Source organism: Neodiprion fabricii, chromosome 4, assembly GCF_021155785.1.
Source record: "Neodiprion fabricii isolate iyNeoFabr1 chromosome 4, iyNeoFabr1.1, whole genome shotgun sequence".
Taxonomy (NCBI): Eukaryota; Metazoa; Arthropoda; class Insecta; order Hymenoptera; family Diprionidae; genus Neodiprion; species Neodiprion fabricii.
In genome coordinates this window covers 20,996,895-21,018,429 of record NC_060242.1, presented here as the reverse complement: position 1 = coordinate 21,018,429, position 21,535 = coordinate 20,996,895, and the positions used below count along the sequence as shown (strand labels likewise).

At 43.4% G+C, this 21,535-nt stretch overlaps 1 protein-coding gene across 1 annotated transcript in view; it reads left to right on the top strand.

Annotated features, from left to right (window-relative positions):
- Positions 1-21,535, top strand: part of LOC124181735 (forkhead box protein O) — a 118,525-nt gene that overhangs the window by 76,090 nt on the left and 20,900 nt on the right. The window contains exons 2-7 of the mRNA XM_046568570.1: positions 12,003-12,127; positions 12,600-12,794; positions 13,647-13,762; positions 13,862-14,088; positions 14,635-14,961; positions 15,044-15,347. Coding sequence (XP_046424526.1) covers positions 12,003-12,127; positions 12,600-12,794; positions 13,647-13,762; positions 13,862-14,088; positions 14,635-14,961; positions 15,044-15,247 — 1,194 coding nt within the window. The 3' untranslated portion in view covers positions 15,248-15,347. The remainder of the gene's footprint in view (positions 1-12,002; positions 12,128-12,599; positions 12,795-13,646; positions 13,763-13,861; positions 14,089-14,634; positions 14,962-15,043; positions 15,348-21,535) is intronic.

The window sequence follows — 21,535 nt, the reverse complement described above, 5'->3', positions numbered from 1 at the left end:
CGGAAAAGACTCGGGGTGTAAGAGCGTGGTTGCATAGCTAGAGAGTAAGACCACCCAGGACCATCCAACCGAGCCGGGATGATGCCGGCCAGGCGTCGCGACGCCGCAGGGGCGTCGAGGGCATCCATCATGACCACGCGCGTGAATTACCACCACCCCGTTCTTCTGCTAAACCTGAACTCAACCGAAAGAGGGATCCCCACGCTAGGCGAACGATGAATCGTCCTCTTTCGCTTTCCTCTTCCTCGTACCGCGTCTACCAATATAGTAGCCCTCTGGATCTCGATACTCTCCCCTCTCTCTATCTTCCTTCAGATATACCGTCGATTTCCAACATCTTCACCGAATTCATCATTTCGGTAGCGAAGAATTTGGAATAAATATCGTTTAGGGAAAAGAAAACTCAATTATTCAGACGGAAATTAATCAGCGCCATCTGTTAATGACACTATCTGTTATCAGGTTTTGTCCTACTCGTTTTGGATCCTTGACTTTTCTTTTTAAAATTCGATATTTTTTAGAGGTATGATTCATGAGAGCCAAAAGCGCCAGGTCAGCCCTTTGAAGATTAATCATCGCTCTAATAGTCGATATTTCATTCGAAAAAATCGCAAGTTTTTCGGGAAAGTGATTCGATTACGGCTGTCTCAGGTTCCGGAGCTGATTCCAGTAATCAGGTACCGGGTCTTGAATTGATCTTCAATTGAAAGAAGCTTTCGTTTTGCGGTATCCGATTAAACTGAAAACTAAAATTACACCGGTAAATTATCGACGTGGATGGATAGCGTTTTCTTTTTGAGAAATGAAAAATTCGGTGTGTACGAATACGTACCGCTCCATCGTCATTGTCAAGGATATACACCGAATCACGACGGAAATAAATCGACTTTGTTGGGGCGGTCGCGTTACGAAGCAGCGCACCTCTCTCGGTGATTCTTTATTGAACGGTGGTGAGCGCACGGGGCATAAAGCAAGCTCAGATGAAGTATAACTATCGGGAGTGAATACGGAGGGAACGGTACTCCGGACTCGCGTCTGAGGTAAGAAATTCAGCACCGATAAATTTGGGCAATATTTTTCTAGGTGAGAACGATCGCGCGCGTACTAAACCAAACCGAACCGAACCGCGAAGAGAAGCGACCCTGTGTCCTCGTAACTGGGACAAATTGTGCAAAAATACTGCCAGATATAAATTGCGCTGAAGCAGCTAGCCGATAACTTGCCCGGTATACAGGGTCTGATTTGACCGGAAGCACTCCTTCGCCGTTCGTTCTATCCTTCTCTTCTCTCCACAGCTACCGTGACCAGTCTATAACCGGGTGGTCGGGGAGAAAATACTACACCATCGGCATGCCGCGGAAGAAGAAGAAGGTCCTCCTTCTATCCTCTTCTGTCATGCGATATATATTTCCCTGTACTGTAGGACGGCGTATTATAGTCCAGGGTACGGGAATCCTGGTACACATTTGTCACTCCTTTTATCAACCCCGCCACACCGTCGTGCGTTATTATCACCGGTATACTATTGGCGTCGGGAAATCATTCCGGGAATTCGGAAAACACCTTGTCTTTCGTCGTTAGTTTCTACGATTGTTCTGCAACAAGATGTACACCGTGAGACCCGTCAAGACCCGGTACACGGAATGATATTCCTTTTCCGGAAGCTGACCCTTCTCCGAAACGCGGTGACGCGTTTTTCTTTTTTTTTTCTTTTACTATTTCTATTATACACAGCGGTGTGTCGGCTGGTAGTTTGGCCATAAAACGGAAGGAAGATATCGGTGGCGAGCGATCGCCTCGGACAAGCGTTATCTAAAATTGGTCGAACTATCGCTTTGAAGAGTCGAAAAACAAAACGAAGACGTAAAAGAATGGAAGAAAGGAACGGGGGATCGGTGGGAGGGGGAGGGGGAGGGAGGGGGGAGAAAAAGCAAAATGGTCGGGGGGTAGGAAAAACCATTGAAACTTAATCAATTACCCTAGTGAGGAGGGTGAAGTTTTCAACTTCTTTCCCATGCTCTCTCATCTCTCTTCTTCTCTTGTCTCTTCTATACCTATTCTATATATCCGATGCTGCTACTCCGCACACTTTTCTATTTGCCGATATTTTAGCCTCAGATAAAAGAATAGTGGACAGTGCCCGAACGATAAAGAAATCTATTATAAGGGAGGAGGAACGTGAACCGAGATGTTTGACTTTCCGGGGACTTTGCCGACTTACTTTTCGCTACACGTAATATCGCGCGTATATAGGTACGACATATTTACTACGAGATTACACATCGTAGTTAATTTATTCCGCCGACGATAATGGAAGTATGAAAAATTCGCAAGAACCGAGCGGAAGGATTTTCACAAAGGTCGACGAGTGACGATGCCTGGGTTTATTTATAGTCGTGCCTCCGATGCACTCTGCGACGATGGTTAGATACTTGGTGCATTATCTAAATAGCGTACACACGTGTATTACATGTGTATATTTGTGTAGACGGGGATAATTGGCACTCGTAAGAGTCCGATTACCGGCTGAATTTCGTCGCTATGTTGGAAGCAGAAAAAGAAGGAGAAAAAAAAATAAAACTCCGGTGTCGGTACTGTAACCGAGTAAGCACGGTGTCATTGCGAATAATTGAGCGTCAACTGCACCAGACGGGAACGGCTCTCGGTATACAATAGTAGTTTGAATAAATTGAGCTATTATCATTAATTAGCTTTCATGTAATTATATGGTCAAGTTAAGAGCCGGGTATTACAGTACCGCCGACGATAGACGATGCCGTGGCAATAACGCAACGCGTTCGACATCGCCGCGAGCAATGTTTAACGATGATCTTTAATTATTGATTATTTTAGTAGAACCCGATCGCCGTTTAACGTTAACGTCGCAGGCACCCACCGCACTCGGACGTCGAAGCGCGTTCTTCGCAAATGCACGGGTGCATCCATGCGTATCAAGTTTTCAAGAGTGTATAAATAATACTTTGGTCCGATATCTGTGTCGGTACGATACGATATCAGACTACGTGCGCAAAGCAGCATGTCAGTTTCCCAGATTACGCAACGGCCCGTTGCAAAGTCGCATTTACCGCTCCTTCTCTCTCTCTCTCTCTTTATTTCTCGCTCACTCTTTGTCCCACCTGTACAAGTTGTCGTCAAGGTGTCAGGGACTCCCGACGATGCGGTAACCCGCGTAACGCGTCTCGGCATCATCGCCGGGCGCGCACTTGTCAAGTTTTACCACTTGTAAAAAAGTCGAGGTGGTGTCTCGTTCGGTGACGGTCGCCCCTTCCGATTATAGGGGGTCGAGAGTAGCTGCCACTGAATAAATACCGCACAAGGCTCTCCCTCGGTCCTTCGGAGCGCAATGTCAATCTATTAAGCCTCCGCGTATCCGGAAATCGAATCCCCGAGTGCGGAGAAGACGCGCCAGTCTGCTGGAACCCGCGTGCATGCGCGGCCACGAGAGATAGTAATTGAATGCATAAACATGGTACACACTCGAGGTAAGATAGCCCCGGCTGGCATACGAATCGTCTCATTGGCATAGTCGGCTCTCTCCTCTCGCGTACCGAGGAACCGACTCACCCAGTCGCCGAGAGGAGAGGAGAGTCTGGCACTCTGATTGGCACTATTAACATAAATACACCGCGTTACGTCGCGTCTCCTCCGCAGCTATCATCCCGTATCAGGATTAGCCGGGATTACTCTACCCACCCTTATTCGAGTTACACTCCTAATTCCCGGCAAGTGCCTGCATCGAAATTCTCGCGGCCATTCATTCGCTGGGTTCGTCATCGCTAATATTTGGAGACAGCGAAGGCTTTGGCTCGCCGTATCTAGAAATCGCTTTCTCGACTTCCTTTTGTTATTCAAGGTCGTCATCGACGAACGGTCTTTGTCTCCCGGTCTCGTCCTTCTTCCATCTTCGGTAAGCCGCAGTTTTATCGCGATCGGTTTCAAGTAGTCTCGAGCATTATCGTTGAGTCTACATTTGGGTCAGTTTATATCTTTTCTAATCTGTCGTGTCATTGCTACTATCTCATTCCTTTGTTCCCTCGGTTTATGACCACAAAAATTTATCGCTCGTTGACTCGACTTCTCGGCATTGATTTAAACTAGGTTTTAAGGAATCGAGGCAATCGACCCGGTTGGTGTGCAAATCGGCAGTAGTGACCCTTCTTTGTGAGTCTGTTTGGTTATTTTCTCCTCATCGTCTGCTACACTCTACTGTCCTTTCTTCTTGATTATCATCGTTGCGGCTTCTTTCTGCCGTTGTTTATTAACTAACCATTCGGTGAATAAGTGATTTCTAATCACGGCATGTTGTACGCTCGTCGTAGTCGTGCTCTGAATAATTTAAGACTCGAGGTACTCCGAGAACAGGAGGGACAACTCTACTGCTCTCCGATCCTTTATAGTGGAAAACATTTCTATCCATCTATCTCTCTATGCACGCGCGTCTTCCTCGGCTCCAATTTCCTCTCCCCCCCCAAATTATACCGGGCATCTCTGTTACACGCAACAAAGTGACTTTTCTCTTTCCGAACTTACCGAACCGCAAGGTGGGAAACGGATCGGTGGTCATTGAATCGATCGCGTTGCGCGCGTGTGTGTGGAACGGATTTTTCGAGCATGATTACCGGTACGTGGAAAGCGCCACCCTTTCCATTCCTCGTCCTCTTCTCGGAATCGCATTACCACCGTGACGGTCGCTGGGGTTATTAGACGGGCACGCAGCACGGCGACGAGCAAAAGTCACCCCGCGATGCGAATGGTCGAAATTAACCCCCCGTCGACGCAATACAGAAGCTGCGTCCCTCTGGATCGTCGACATTGAACAAAGTCTTCCAATCCTTCTCAATCTATTGCACTTGTCTTCTCATCTCGCGCAGCCTTCTTTCATTCCCCGATTCTTTCCTCCACGTGCGCTTCGTCGCACGTCTCCGACTGCGAAGAAGAAGAGGACATGGATGGACTGGCAGGGAAAGTTTAAAGAGAGCAGAAACAGAAACCCTTCGTTTGGCTTTGCACCGGTAACCGCGACAATCCGCGGTCAGCGTGCTCCGGACGGTCCGCGATGAGTGCCGTTTCCTGTCGGGCAGGTTGTTGTATCGCGGCGGTTATCGCTGCCGGTGGTTTTGACAAGACAAAGGCCTCGTCGTCGTCGTCGTCGTTGGCCGAGGTTCGACGTGTGTGCTCGCGCTACGCTATAAATAAAAACACCACTGAAATAGCACGACGAATGACGACGATGCCTGGGACTCGTCGTCGCGACCGGATACGTCGCGGTGTCTCGTCGTCCTGCACACTGCGCGAATGATATGTCCGCATCGGCTTACCATCCAGTTTAATTCAATCATTTCACCAGCCGTGATCGATCGCCGGCTAGATTCCCTGTCGTCAATACCGATCAGCAAACCTAATCATATGAAAATACACTCTTGCAGAACTCCACCCTTTTCTCTCCCAGCAACAGCTCCTGACTTTCGCTATACGTGCAACAATAAACGTTCTGTGTACATTTCGCGAATCGGCTGGGTGCGCCCGAGGCTAAAAATCACTCGTTCGATCATTGATCGTTTCGCTTGCGAATTTCTTAGACTTCTTTTTATTAATTTTATACATATATCCGTAGCGTAAGAACGCCAACTGGGTCATGAAGGCCGCGTGCTTCGTGCGATCGGTAACTACGGTCGAAGCTATCCTCGGTGCTCGCCATCGTCAACCCCTTTCATCCCGGAATCGAATGGATTTCAATCCCGGCTGCCCCACCTAACGCGAATACACATACATCGATCAAAAAACTGTCCGCCCCACAGGTTGACGCCGTAATCATACTCCTACCTGCTCCTCCTTCAATTCCACCGTATGTCAATCGATAATAATTCTTACCGTGGGCCGTTTTTCACTCAAGAAATTGAACGCCTTCGTCGTGTTCGAACGAATATGGCCAACGAATGAATACTATTTACCATGATTTTTACAGTAATTTCTGTTAACTCGCCAGAATCAATCGGACGAATTACGAGTTAGTTCTCATACTCTTCCCCGTCGAGAATTCGCGTGTCGAGGATGAACGACTCGCGGTGTAAGCAGTAAAGATATGCTGCTTCCGCCGCTGCTGCTGCTGCTACTGAAAGAAGGAGCATATCAGGAAACGGGAGCAATAAAGAATAGCGAGGGGTATAAGGGCTTATGGTCATTTTAATATCATAGATCGTATCGTGTACGCGAGCAAGGGTATAATACACAATAGTATGCAGCGGTACCGGTGCTACTTTATCCTCTTCTTCGTCTTAGTCTTCCTCCTCTTCTCTGGTAAGAAAGTGCCCCCGCTCTTATCTCGGGCGCCATTGATAGATATATATGTACACACACACACACACACACACACAGACATACAGCACTGGGTGTACGGTGCCTTCTATCCAATAAATGCGAGTTATGTTCCCTGCAGCTTATTTCTTCTCTCCCCACTCTCTCTCTCTCTCTCTCTCTCTCTCTCTCTTCCCCTACCTACCTAGTTCTTCTTACCCGTTTTCTCCTGTTTTTTGACCTCCTCGTGCCGTTTGTCTCCCACTAAACACGCTTACGTCGGCATCTTTTATATCATATGTATAACCCAACAAGTATTATAATAGAAAAAAAGTAGAAGAACACAAAATATGTATATATGTATACATATATATATATATCTATACACGTATACACACATTTCGTCTCGACGACGCGACGCGGCCTCGTCGTATAATAACAGGGAAAAGGAATCAATTCTCATAGCCGATCCCCAATTTCAGTTTTCGTCACTTCTTTTCTTTTCTATCCTTCTTCTTTTTTTTTTTTATTCATCGCCCACAGTTTTTAACTGCACAAACTCCCATCCCATCCTCGTTAATGACATATTGGATGAAAATCCCCCCCTACCCCATCTCGGCTTGTTATCCCTCATAATAACCTAAGTAGCCAATGCGAACGAGTCTCCTCTTTCTCATACAACGATGCAGCGGTGACAGTATCCATTCGGACAAGTTTTAACTACGAACATCCAACCCCAATCCCAATCAAAGTAAAAGTTTCCTGCAGCAGTCACACACACACACACACACGAGCCGCAAAACTTTTTTTTGTCTCCTCACTTCCAGTTATTACATGTACTTTATACTTATACTTATTCTTCGTCTTCGTCATCTTCTTCTTCTTTTTCTTCCATTCGGAAGATATAGACGTACATACACTTAGCCGTACATAATATAATCTATACATCACAAAATCGTCGTCAAATTTTACTGGTTACGATGCAGCATTGCTAAAAATGGTCCCCTTTCCGATCTTCAATTTTTTCTTTTATTTATTTTTCTGCTATGGAAGGAAATCTATTCCACCAACGTGAAATAATGTAATTTATTACAATTTATACACGGATTCAAGTGATCCGGAGAAATGATCATTAAGCATCATTGTTGTGAAACAGAAGTCAGAATTTCTCTATTTTATGCTACGGTTCATCTTTTGAAACGAAAAGAAAAAAAATTTTAAGGCAAAAACTATGAAAAAGTCGATCAAACGGAGCGACGGGTCAATTTCTTCGATCGAAATTGTCGGATCTCGATGCGCGGAGAGGGCGCAATACGCATACATTCACATGGAGGAGGGAGGAGATGATATAGGTTGGAAAAAAAGTTTGAGAAAAGTCGTATTTGCAGAAACTCGCTCCGGACTGGTTATATTCTGCTCGCGCGTCGGGTCGCCCGACTGTCTCCCAAAACTAGACTCTGAACGACGATATAACTGTTCTCGTAAAGCCTTGCCGAGGAGTCGTTTTCTAGGTACCTATCCATCCACCTCCTTGGGCCTGCCTATGGCACAGAAAACCGAAGAAGAAAGAATACCGACTGACTCATTGACTCACTGACTCACGTAATATCTCTGATCGCAGTACTCGCTTTTTCCTTTTCTGCTGTAGATGATCCTTGTTCCTTCTTTCGATCGCAGATCTGGTGACGCAGATTTCGATTTTCTCACCTTTTACCTGCAACCGAGAATCGAGAGGTTTTTAAAAAAGAATGTTCAAGCTATTATATAGTTTGTTGGTGCCGATGAAATATTTTGAAATCGCTTGAAATCTTTGAAATAGAATCTTTTTGATAGTCGAGGGTTAAATCAATTTGGAAATTATTTTGAAATCATTTATATATAAAAAAAAAAAAAATAAATCTTTGTTTGGGCTTATTGTACAGTTATTAACTATTTCTACTTTTCACCGTATCCGAAAAATTTAGGTGTATAGTTAAAAAATCAAAATGAATATAGTAGCCGTTGATCGTAAAATCTAGTATGCGATATTATTTATACATTTTTCAATATCTTGTCGCTGTTGCGGTAATTTGACGTTGAAGTAACAATCAAGTGGTGTTGCAACCTTTTTCAATTGAAAATACGTGAATTTTTGAGCCAGCAGAAAATTTAGAATCGATTACTGTAATTTCATATCAGATAATTCTTCTTTCCAATTAGTTCGATACTCATTTCGCTGCATTGATTTCTTAGCAACTATACCGAAACGAAATATCTTTCAGCGTTGTAAAACGGGTACACGTGAAACGTTTCGAAATCGTTTGAAACCTTCGAACTTCCATGAAATCACTGACATGACGTCACATATCTCTATAAATCCCGGATAAAATCTTTTGCAATCTCGCGGTGAAATTATCAAGAATACCGTCATTAAGATCTCTTGAATCTTTCTATGCATTGGGAAATCGCTAAAGTTTCGAGAAACGAGTGGTGAAAAATTCGTTCAACGACTGAAACGACGTGAAACCTGTTTCGAAATCAATTTGAAGAACGTGAAGTTTTTATTAAAAAAATTTTCCAAAATCATACGAAATTCCTACCCTTGAATCAATCCGATCTGCGAACGAAGAAAGATGGAAAAAAGAGTGGATAAAAAGGGAAACGAAATGTAGAAGAGCCGTGGTCGTAACATCTCGTCGTCGATTAAATTGACGGGGTCGAAGGGGGGATCGAGGCTATAGGATATTCGGGGGTAAGCATTCCGGAGTTGAGTTTGCGAGGTGTTCTCCTCCGGCTGCTGTTGCTGCTGCCGCGTTGCGTTACCGCAGATATTTTTTTACGATAGTTGTAAAGTGCGTTGGCGCGTAATGCGTTGGCGCGTACATTACGCGCCAAGTTTTGTGCCGAAGCGCCCCCGTCGGCCTAGTTATACTATACGTATATGTGTATACACACACTCACACACACACACACACGCGAGTATTTTCCGAAGTCGTATCACTTTAAATTTTCTACAATAAATTTGAGGAAAAATCTGCGTATAGAGATATAAGGTACAGAATCGGCGTCGCGTTTCTTTGTCGTTTTCTTTCAATTCAATCCATTTTCACTTGTTCATAGTCGTCTGTTTGCAGTGCATGCTGCGTTGTATATGTATAGACTAGTTACAGAGTCTGAAACGAATAAACATCGGTGCATTATTGCTGATCTTACATTTCACTTTTTCGTTTGATCGGATTGGAAAGAGAGAGTTTTTTTTTTTTTTTTTTTTATGCTTTTGTAATTAAAAATTGTACGGAATTACGTTCGAAGGGTAGAAAAATTCTTTCGCGTTAAAACATCGTTCACCAATTTTTTAAAAAGTTTTACAATTTATTGCCTTGTAGTACCGATTCTCTTCTTCTGAGTTATCGCGAGAGTATTCAATACTACGTCTCGGTGATTTAGGGCGTCTTTTCCGATATTCAAATTTCGTTTTCACCCCCGTTATTCGAATAGTTACGAATATCCAGAGCTCCTCTCGTCTAAAAATAGGGGAACGAATTATCGCCGCGAGTTTCTCACACGGCTCCGCAGTTGCGTCAAACCCTGAATTCATTATTTCCCACTTGCTGCATCTGCCGTCGGTCAATATAAGTTGAATAAAAAATAAGATGAGAGGCATTTTTCAGATCCTAAATCGACGAATCTCTTCGCTGCAATATGCATGTACTAAGCTAGCCGTATCGGCTATTTCCAAATGTCTTCGATGCCTCGGGGAAAGTCCAGACTTTCAGATATGCATGTCCATATATATAACACGGCCGTCTTAGGTATATAAAAGTGAATCACCATGCGTATACTCCCGTATGCCGGGCAAATCAAACTCGCATGACGTTGTAAAAATTTGCCGGGTGTATAAAACTGCTCTGGGCGTCTCGAATGAAATGACACGTGAATCACTCTTATTCGACGAATATTACATGATATTGTATACCATATCATATAAATCGGACGCGACGAAGGAAAAATGGTCGTTCAAAAAGAAATTTTTTTTCTCGACAACGTACCAACCTTATTTTCAAATGCCCGGGTCATTTCACCGGTAGTCGAAAAGAGGTTAACCCCAGATAATAAATATATTTGGAAGAGGCAATGGGGTTACGATTTCTCCCCTTTTTCTTCAGTAGCAAACGTCACCGCCAAATAGTTATTATCGTTATTGTTTCGTCCCCCACTGGCATTATATACAAGTGTTGCGAAAACTTTTGCTCTTTCTTTTATTCCTTTCTTTTTCTTCTACTTCGTCTTCTCATTCGTCTTAAGGAGCCCATCGGATTCAAAAGCTGTGACTATGCGAAAGCCTCGCCCATCCCCTGAAGAATATCATCAGAAGTATGCGATAAAGATATTGAAGCAATAATAACAACGATAATAATAGAAACGGATGAACAGGTATAAAACAAAACTTGGCGGGCAGGGGGGTGACGGATAGTTAACGAATCGAGATATTCCCGGATTCTTCTACTCTGCCGAAAATTACAGACGCAGTTATTGGTGCCCGAATAGCGATGAACGAGTCTCATTTTGGGGTTCCGAATTCGAGTCGGGGGTTCGGTCTCTCTTAAAACCCCCGGAACGACCTTGTCCCCTGCATTACCGACTGCGCCGCCGGGCCGCAAGGGGGAGGGGGGGTCGAAGAAAGAGTGACTGGGGGTGGCGCCAAAAATGTCTTCATCTGCCGGTGGCAGCGTCGATAAAGGCGACGGGGGTATACCGTGGCTGTAAACTCGACTATAGTCTGTCTGGTGGCCGTCGTCGTTGTCTCTTCTATCCGTTGTCGTCTCGATCACTATTTCGCTCCTCGTCGAGGGCCGTTCGCTGGGCTTCGGACGTGAGGAGGAACCGTCGCGGGGTGGTTCGGGAAACGGGGGAAAAGGAAATGATACCGTAAGTCGTCCGTGAAGGCGTTCGACCGGCATTGTGATGCTTCCTTCATCCTTTGGTAGCGACTCGAGGATCGAGAATTTGCTCCCGATTTATACACGCGTCGCGTGTCGCGTTATAATCCCGCGTTTTCTATCCTTCGGCTTTTAACGAGTCTCCCGGATAAACCGCCCTTCCCTTTTTCTGGAAGAACTCGCTTCGCATTCGGTATTAAATTCCAGACGATAGTAAACGAAGACCAACGAATCGAGGCTATAGCATTGCTTGAGGGATATATACGGCAGGGGGGTAGAATGATCTCAAAGATTTCTTAGATTGGTCGGGATCCTTTTAATCCGGAAGAAAGAAGATGTGCGTGCGTGTGCGTATACATGTATATTTGTATACGTGTACGTATATACATACAAGGTAGCGTCGTTGAATCAGTGTAGAAGCTTTTGAATTTACAAATAAACCGGAAACGTACGATTGTGAATGTAGTGGGTACGACTAGTTCAATTTGCCTAATGAAGAACCGAGGATATACTGCCAGCGCTGTTCATCCGAAGACTGACTTTATACCGTCTGAAACGCTCGCTACTCGTTACTTTGACGCATGTGCTACCACTAAACATACGCTGTCGCGGAGAGCAATTGCTAACCCAAGTTTTATGAAAAGAACAGTTAAAACATACGTCCTTATCGTGCGATTATCATTCTCATCCTCACGCACCGTTCGCAACGAGCGATCATTTATGACAGTACAGTCCGACTGACCACCACGCTTTCAATTTCTGTTTCAGAATTCGATAAGGCACAATTTGTCGCTGCACAATAGATTCATGCGGGTGCAGAACGAAGGAACTGGCAAGAGTTCATGGTGGATGATAAACCCGGATGCAAAGCCAGGAAAATCGGCACGGCGACGGTGAGTTAAAATTACGCACTATTTTCGTTCGCTGTTAAAAAAATAAAAAAAGAGATCAGCGTGCCAGACTGATGGCGGCTATGTGGGATGGATGGCGAAGACGGATTCAGTCGAAGCCAGATCAGTTACTTCTTCATTCGACGATGAAGAGTAAAAGTAAGGAAAGTTCACCGATCCGTTAGTTCAATATTTTATTGAATCTCCAGTGTATCTTGGTATTTTTTTTAAACCGTATTATGTACAAGGCTTCTGTAACCACGAAGGATAACCAGTTGTGTACAATGTCGAAGAATACTTCAGACCGAAATACTTTTTGCACCCTCAACACTTTTCGCGATGATGATGATGATGATGATGATGATGATGATGATGATAATTATGCAGAAGGTCCAGTTCCTTGAGTGAAATCGTGTCGATGGTCGCGGCACATGTAATGACCATGCCTTTTTCTTTTTTCTTTGACACATAACAGTGCGACGTCGATGGAGACGAGTAAGTTCGAGAAGCGTCGAGGTCGCGTAAAGAAGAAGGTCGAGGCGCTTAGAAACGGTGGACTTCAGGCCGACGCTACACCGAGTCCCAGCAGCAGCGTCAGTGAGGGCCTCGACCTGTTTCCGGACAGTCCTCTCCACTCAGCAAGCGGTTTTCAGCTTTCGCCGGACTTTCGGTGAGTCTCTCGAATCCACAACTTGATCGTAAGGTTGAAATTTTCAACGGTAATAGAGTATATGTATCCTTTTTGACTACCTCGGTATCGTATGTGACCATTAATTAATCCATTTGTGCATACCATATCCATCATATGTAAACGAAGGCCTGACCACAAATGGTACAAGAGTGGACTGTGGGTGGCTTTGATTACTGTAAAATTTGATTTTCATACACGACGTCGAGTGGTGGAACGATCTGATTCGCTTGTACGAATGTTTCATTAATTGGATGGATTTGTAATGCTAGAAGCAATTACGACTGTGCTTTACATGTGTCTGGCCAAATATGGCACAGTGCAGGCTACAAACTGTGCGTTTATCCTGATGAAAATATAAAAATAAATAAAAATGTAAATTTGAAGAGTGATGAAAAATAGTGAGCATAAATCTTACAATTGCTCGAATATACGTGATTGATTCTCTACGCCACTTTTTATCTCTCTATACTCTTTGAACCTTCAATAGTCGAAGTAATTTGTAATTTAATGTCATATAGCGTTAAATAAACGTAAGACAGTGCTACACTGGCATCAAATACTGTCAGATTCACACCCATATGTAGTATGTAAAAGGTAATATAATGGCATTTTACTTACAGTGTACAGTCTTATTAGGAGCTTCATTTGTTATATACTGGAATTGGCACTATCAGTCAGAATTGTAGTCAGGGTAGGTCAGGGGTGAGTCGGAAGAGATTTTTCGACCTTTTTCGTGGCCACAATGAATTCCACGTTAATATACGTACCCGACGTTCGTTAAACTTGATCTGTCATTCGATATTTCCTATGACCATGTTTCATGTTCCACAGACCTCGGGCTTCCAGCAACGCTTCGTCCTGTGGCAGGCTAAGTCCGATTCCCGCTGTCTTCGGAGAGCCCGACTGGACACCATCCTACGCGCCATCCTACAGCCCCGATCAGCTCGGTGAGTAGCAAAGGTCGATTAGCGTCGTGCGGCGCTCGATATCGGTAGCGATTCCGACGGCCATAGGACGTGTGTAAAGAGAAAAGATGACCATTTCAGCTGGCAGCTTGGCCGAGTCCATGAAGCTGGAATCATACCAAATGTACCAAACCTCACCGCCGAACCACCAGCAGACCGGACCTCCACCTTCTTACTACGAGGCGCAGTACCAGCGGAACAACTCCTTGCGCACCGGGTCCTCATCCTACGGCTTACCACCCACGCCTCAGTCCGCCAACCAGCAGAGATGTCCTCACCACCGCCTCCAGCCCTGCGCCTGTCAAATGGTTAGCATAACGAATGGGACTTCCATTCTGATCCGCGTGACCCTCTATCATCGAACCTTTTAACGATGTGTTGGACGCACGGTCAGGTCGAAGTTGTGTTGAAACGAAAACCTGATAAGTCAGAGATTCAAAAAGTCACAACGTCGAGCTAATCTAGTCAGACATCTAAAACAAGAATAAGTTTGATAACATCGAAGTTGAACCGTCAACACCTCATTATAGATTGACAACAACAGTGAAGTCACAATGTTGTTCGTATCGAGAAATCCATATTGTTTGACCGATATTGATGATCTTTCACGGACTATTCGTTCGTGTATAATATATGAGGTATTTTTTATTGGAAAAGTTTCTCCTGTATCACTTGATTGCCCAACGGTTAGGTGCACTTCTCGAACCTTTGTTTCGACACACTTTTAACGCGAGAGTGTTCATCCCATGGATTCTTGAGCCGGTTGAAATCCGTTGAACTACTTCTGGGATCCCTCGATTCGTTGTTGAGATTTAATTATCGGTGACAAGCGTGATTTTATTATTTTACAATAGAACCTGAGCCCAGTCTCCGGCATGTCACCGTCCTATTCGCAAAGTGAACCTAGCCCGTCGTCGTTGGGGGGAAGCCAACAGCAACAGCAACCACCGCAGTACCTAATGCAGAACCAGCAACAGCAGCAACAGAAACAGCATCAACAGCGTCAAGCGCAAACAAGGCCCGCGGGTCCAAGTCCACCGCACACGCCATCGCCCTGCACGCCGACACCGAGCACAATGATGGGCCAGTTGATGGGGGCCCTGAACAACGCGACGCTACTAGACGACCTGAACATCAACATCGAGTCGCTGCACGGCGGCTTCGACTGCAACGTAGAAGAGGTAAGAGAGTTGGAGGTAAGACGAGGAAATGGCATTCCGATGGACTTGGAGTGTGACCTTAGGGTTTTGCCATTTGGCACAGGTGATAAAGCACGAGCTGTCGATGGAAGGCTCCCTCGACTTCAACTTCCAGCAGGGCGTGATGGGCGTTGCGTCCGTGCAGGTCAGCGACGCTGGTACCGTTGGCCAGGGCGGCGTCTCCCAGAGCAATCAGAGTACCGCCAACAACGCCACGGTCGTTTACGCTAACGCGGCGAAACCATCAGCACCTTCCTGGGTCCACTAGCGACCAAAGACCTCAGCCCTCCTCGTCACTGCACCCGGAACGTTTCTGCAGTATCTCGACACGACGACGACATCTGACGGAGTCGAGGCGCGCTGCATCGGTGAGTCGAATTAGCTTTATCAAGTACTCGAATACTGCCCGGAACTCTGGGTATTCCAATCCTTCTTACGCATTCAAAGTCTCGAAGCTAAGTGTATCAAGTTTTTCACTTGTTCCGAGGTCTGATTACGATTATACGATACGTAGCATCCAGTCTGCAATTTCGCGTTTTTGTTCAGCTCCACAAGTTCCATTCGATCTTCAAGATCTGTTTATTAGTGGTTTCGATCATGCTTGGTCGATTGAAATTTCAGGTACATACATTTGTTCTTCATAATAGTTTACTTGAAATATTATCCCAGACTTCGGACATAATTCGTCATTTTCAAAGCTCTATCGAAGATTCTCAGTCACGAAAGCGGTATGTATTAAAAAATCCAAAATCACTAGACATTCGTGTCGCTTAACTTGATTAAGAAGAAAAAATGAATACAAATTTTGGGATAAAGAGACTATATCCATAAATTTTTCTGTATCGAAACTCAGTTTAGGAAATTCAGCGTCTGCAGCATTCCTTGTCATGTATTTCATCTTTTCTTCTATCAAACTAAACCGAGTGAAGAAATTACGCTCTATAACAGACCGAAAGAACTCGAACTGAATAAATTATATATACAGGTAAACCGAACGGTACCTATATATACATGCGCATGCGCTTTTTGACGACGGATGGATGCCGTTCTTTTATCGTCCCTGGAATCTTAGTATAACGTACAAAATAGTAATACAATCTGATTACAAAGCCGTGCAGGATTACGTATTGTGTATAATATGTTCCATACATGTATGCACGATGTTGTTATGGATTTATGCAGTGCGACAGGCAGAGTTATTTTCCGTCATTAAAGACGAAACGTCGGTAATCCCCGCAATAATTGTGTATGCATGCGTGCATGCATATATATACATATATATATATATATATCGCGTGTTTACATAGTTGAAAATTGCCGCGTAAATTCAAAGAATAACATATGCACGCAAACGCGTAGCTTTTGTATTTTATACTAACAATAAATACAGTATACATCACATCCGTTACTCAATTTTCTGAAGATTCGACGAGTCGGTCGATCGGATTTTCCTCATATTGCGAATCGGGATAAACTCGCGTGACTTATTGTTACTAACGAATCGATAGTTTGATAAGAAGGAGGAGGAGGAGGAGGAGGAAGGGATGGAGGGATGGAGGGCGGAATGCCGATGATGTCGAGTCAGTTGTAACCCAGAGTATCGGCGAGCTTTCAAGCGGTCAGACATTATAAGAATTGCGTAACCGGTTGGTGCCGAGCGTGACGTCATACGAACGTACGTCGTGAACGGAATTCACTGGCGTTTTTTCTTAGCGGCAGGGGGGGGGGGAGGGGGGGAAGAGCGATACGTAGATCGTGCGTCGGGTCAAGTTAACGTTCATCAGCGATACATAGATATGATACGAAGACTGCTCTATGCGCATAATACTCTTACATATATGATACGTACAGCATCGAGTCTGTGCGCGTGTGTGTGTAAAATACTCGAGAGCTTGTACGACGTTCCGTATACATTTTATATGGATATTGTAACAGGGTGATACGTTCGTTCAGATAACTAAACCGTATCGGAGAAACGGCAAACTTGTGTGTATCGAGCATGCAAGCATTGTTTAACGAAGCTAGCGTGCTGCACTTCAGACCATGAGTGTGTTACAATTAGAGTGTTATTTGATTTTATTTTTGTCACAGACGTATTATTATTATCATCTTGACAAATTCTCTTTTACCGTACGCACGTATACGTATTCATACACCACGCCAGAGTCGATCTATTTAACATTTTCTTGTAACCCGTATGTAACTTGTGCATTATACATATATGTGTATGACGTGTATGTATATAACCTATTCGATTATACCTCTGTGCATGTTACATTTGTAATCGAAAGTTCCTCGTCGTTACCTATAAGACTTTCAAATTTTCCCGCGGCAATGTAAACGTATATTCTGTTACTCAGAGAGAGAGAGATAGAGTGAGAGAGAGAGAGAGAGAGAGAGAGAGAGAGAGAGAGAGAGAGAGAGAGAGAGAGAGAGAGAAAGAGAGATACTAGAACGGATACCTTACCACAGAAATAAGAATAACGAAAGGAGGTGAAGAGATTTAGGTACAAAATCAATTATCGGATCGATTTTTTTCAAAGTCATTCGTCCTGCAGACAAACTAAAATTAACTATGCCAATTCCGATTATCGGTTTCGATCACATTATAACCGATACTCGTATTTCATTTCTGTACGCAAGACTTGTATATTCGTGGTAAAAATTCAAAAACATAACGGACACCCAAAGTATTTCCGATTTCAATGTTGTATTTTTGTCACATAATCACTCACATATCCGACAATGAAACGTGGTTCATTTCGATGTATAGAGATTTGTTTCTTCGTGGTAAACGAGAACAAGTAAAAATCGCTAGCGGCTTTTTCTTCGTCCATTGAGTGTATGGAATCTGTAGACCGGATTTTCGTTTTTAACGGAAACCGGAAGTGGAATACCTTCAAGAAATCAAACGTTACTGGAGTAAAATTTAAATAAAAAAAAAAAGTCAGATGCAATTTGAAATGTACGGATGAAGGATTTTCTCAGATTTTCCTTTCCTCGAACCTTCCCTCCCTGTACCAATATGGCGGCACTCTTCTATCACTTTTGGGAAAAATAGTAGAGAAAAGAATTCATACGAAGGGGGTGGCGGAAGTGGGATACGCTGACTAGTCGAGCGGGTGCCGTTCTTGAATCTCTGCACAGTTTCTGCTCATACCCAGCTTTTCCATCCGCTGATACCGCGACGCGACTCGGCGCGCCACTTCTTCGCGTTCCGCGAACTTTATAATTCTTGCGACGCTTCTGGAGAACGGTAAGTGGGATGAGAAAGAGTGTGTCGGGGGGGTTGAAAACAGCCTGCAGGGTGATTCTGGGGTGGGTCGGCCCTTGCTGGCGCCACCGGCGTCTAGCGGAGTAGCTGCCGCTGACTTCTAGTCAAAGTTCGAGTTTATGGCGCAGAGGTTTGAAGGCCCGCGAACCGAGGGTTCAACCCTTTATTTCACCCCGAAACCACTCCGAGTACTTCTTTCTTAATTGTTCTTCCCGCCCTCTTCTCGTTTTTCAGCGACAATGTCTGTGTATAATCAATTAAACACGGAGAATCGATTCGTTCGATTCACAAAATACGGCGAAAGAAACGTTGTTTTTTTCTTGGATTCAACAGAGATAGAGAGAGAAAAAAAGTGATTAGAACAATAATTATTCGGGTTGTTCCGTTAAACCTGCATATTCATTTCATTTATTACATTCAGAATTTCTGATTTTTGCTATTCGCTCGAAATTATTCAATCCTAATATTATGTATAAATATGTTCAAAGTTCTTCGAACATGTCGAAGATAGACGGATCCGCGTAATTGAAAGAGAAAGAGAAAAAAAAATTTCGCCACCGTCGAAGGATAAGAAAATCTCGTGGATTTTTCACAATCAGTCTCGAAATGAAAGGAAGGAGAGGAACGAAGGAAGAAGAAAAGATTAAAGGAAGAGGCTGCGGGAAATGGTCTGACAAAGATTGACGTAAAAATATGCAGACTTAATTTAACCGTAAAACTTGTCGGGGGAGGAAAACTTGTACGATCGGGGACTGAACTCAGTTAGGGGAAACTAATAAGTAATAACATTACCTGGTTGATTTTCTAAATCTTTCAAGCTCTTCGTTCATCCTCCTCTCTTTTAAATACCTGTCTGACTATTCAAAAATAATTTACTTGGATATCCTTCTTCTTCTTCTTCTTCTTCATCTTCAATGACGTAAAGGCAAAACGAGACGAGAAAAGGTTGCGACTGTGGCGCAGGAAACGAGAGGAATCTTTGCAGTATCGGCGGGGGCGAAAGATCCGTTCATAAATCTGCGAAACTATAACGATGATGATAATAACGCGCTATTCCACGTGTCTGCTTCGGTTTCCTCGTATTTTATTATCGATATTTATATGCCTATCGCCGCAAACTTCATGCCTTAAACCAGGCAAACGAACTATGACAAATTTTCGAAGCATCCGATTATGGGGTGCGGGAATATATACATATATTTATACATATACAAGCCCGCGATTCTTCTCAACCCTCCCCAGTCATCGGCTGCGCAGTTATCAATGATTTTCCTGTTCAACGTAACGGGGAATCAAACTTAACGCACGTATTGTTTTCTGTTCTTGGAGAGGTATTCCTTTTCCTTTTGAAATAAAATATCGAGTCCGATTTTTTCTGTGAAATCAAGTTCAATTTAATCGGAATAATATATCCTCAAAATTGAAACGAATCAGAAAACCAGAAATCTCAATTTAGTAAGTCCGATTTGTAATGATTTTAGACTGCAGCAGTCACGTTACATTATCTGTTCAACTTTGATGGCGTTCAGAGAGTAACAATCAAATTTATTTATTTTTTTTCACAACCGTTTTATTCAAACTGCCTGTTTTCATTTTTACCCTCCGCATCAAGCCGCGATTCTTTCACGTATGATTTTTTGAAACCCGGTTTCACATCGTATATTTTTTTATTCTTCGTTTTATTCATTGTTTCATCCGAATTGAAGACCGAAGTCTCTGTTGCATACGTATTGCCTAATTCAACAATTTCATAATGGAAACCGGGAGATTGTCGGAATGACGCTTACGCGAAAAAAAAAAGGAAAGAAGAAGAATACGAATGAGAGGAAGACGAAGAGGAAGAGGAAGAGGATGAGGGTTATTCCGTTGTCTCAGTATAATGCCTTATACGCGGTAGCGACGTCTCTAGCCCTTTGTCGTCGGGAGAACGATTTTCTTCCCTATTTCCATGAGCCCATCAAAAGGGAAAAGTAGGTCGTGTAATTTACGTCCGTCGCATGGATAAGCGAGAGTATACATATAGTATCGCGTCCATATGCACATAGGCAGCAGAATTATTGTGGAGATACCGCAGCGGCAGCAGTCAGCTTATTTCACTCGAAAGAAAAATCACGTAATCAGCTGTGTCTTCTTCTTCTTCTACGAAATCTCGTAGAATACGTGCGTACGTCGTGTATTACACACACACACACACACACACGCATATGTACTCGCTGTATGTATTTATATAATATTTAAATTGTGTAGGTATTTCTTATCTCCCCGCAGAAATGTTTAGAAAAAATTGAAATCTTTTTTCCCTCTTCTATCGTACTTGTTTGTGAATTTATTTATTCATTTGTTTATTTATTTTTTTTTTTTTTTTCTATTCCACTTACACAATTTTTTGCACACGCTGCAGGTGATAACCACTCGCTGTTTATTACACGTATATGTGTGTGTGTGTGTATATATATAGAAACTCAAAACACACGCGTTAACTGCGAAATATATACGCAGCAAGCAGTTGCGAAACTAAGAGTCTATTACATCCGCAATATCAACTCCAGCCGTCGCTGCATGCGGTATTAGGTGTCATCCCGCGAAATTTATCATATATATGTGTATCAGTATATAATGTCGGAGATGCGAATACCGAAACAGAGTGCACGTTTAAATGGATTTCCCGCTGTCGTTTCGTAGATTTTTTTTTTTTTTTTGTCAAAGACATCATATATGCGACAATTTCTTTCTTCGGATATATCCGATGTCACAAATACTGTAATCTATCATATCAAAACACTCGATTTATTCCCTTATTTATTATTTTTTCGGTACGAAAGTAACGAGAAATTTTTCTTTTTTCATCTCTGCAGGGTATAACATCGTTTCAAATATTTTTGAACGATAATTTTTATGTAATTTTCTAACCGCACGAGATGTGTATTAAATATTTTTAGTAATAAATCTATTTTAAGGGTTTGGTACAGTGATGATTGAAAAAAATTGACAGTATTTGCATAACTTTGTGGAAGGCGACATCATTTCACGCGTTGAAAATTCTCGCGTAGCTTTTAATACTCCGCTTTCGTGTTTGTACGGGAATATCGAGTTGTAGCCGCGAGTTTGCGTTATGTATAACGCAAGCTGTTAATTGCAAGTTTGCAGTGATTCGCTTCTGTTTGTACCGTGCGAAATATTATCATCATTTCTACGCCTGTGTTTGCGAGATATTTCTAGAATACCAGATACTTGCGTTATACCCGTAACGTGTTTCAAATTAACCACATCAACGCCATGCGG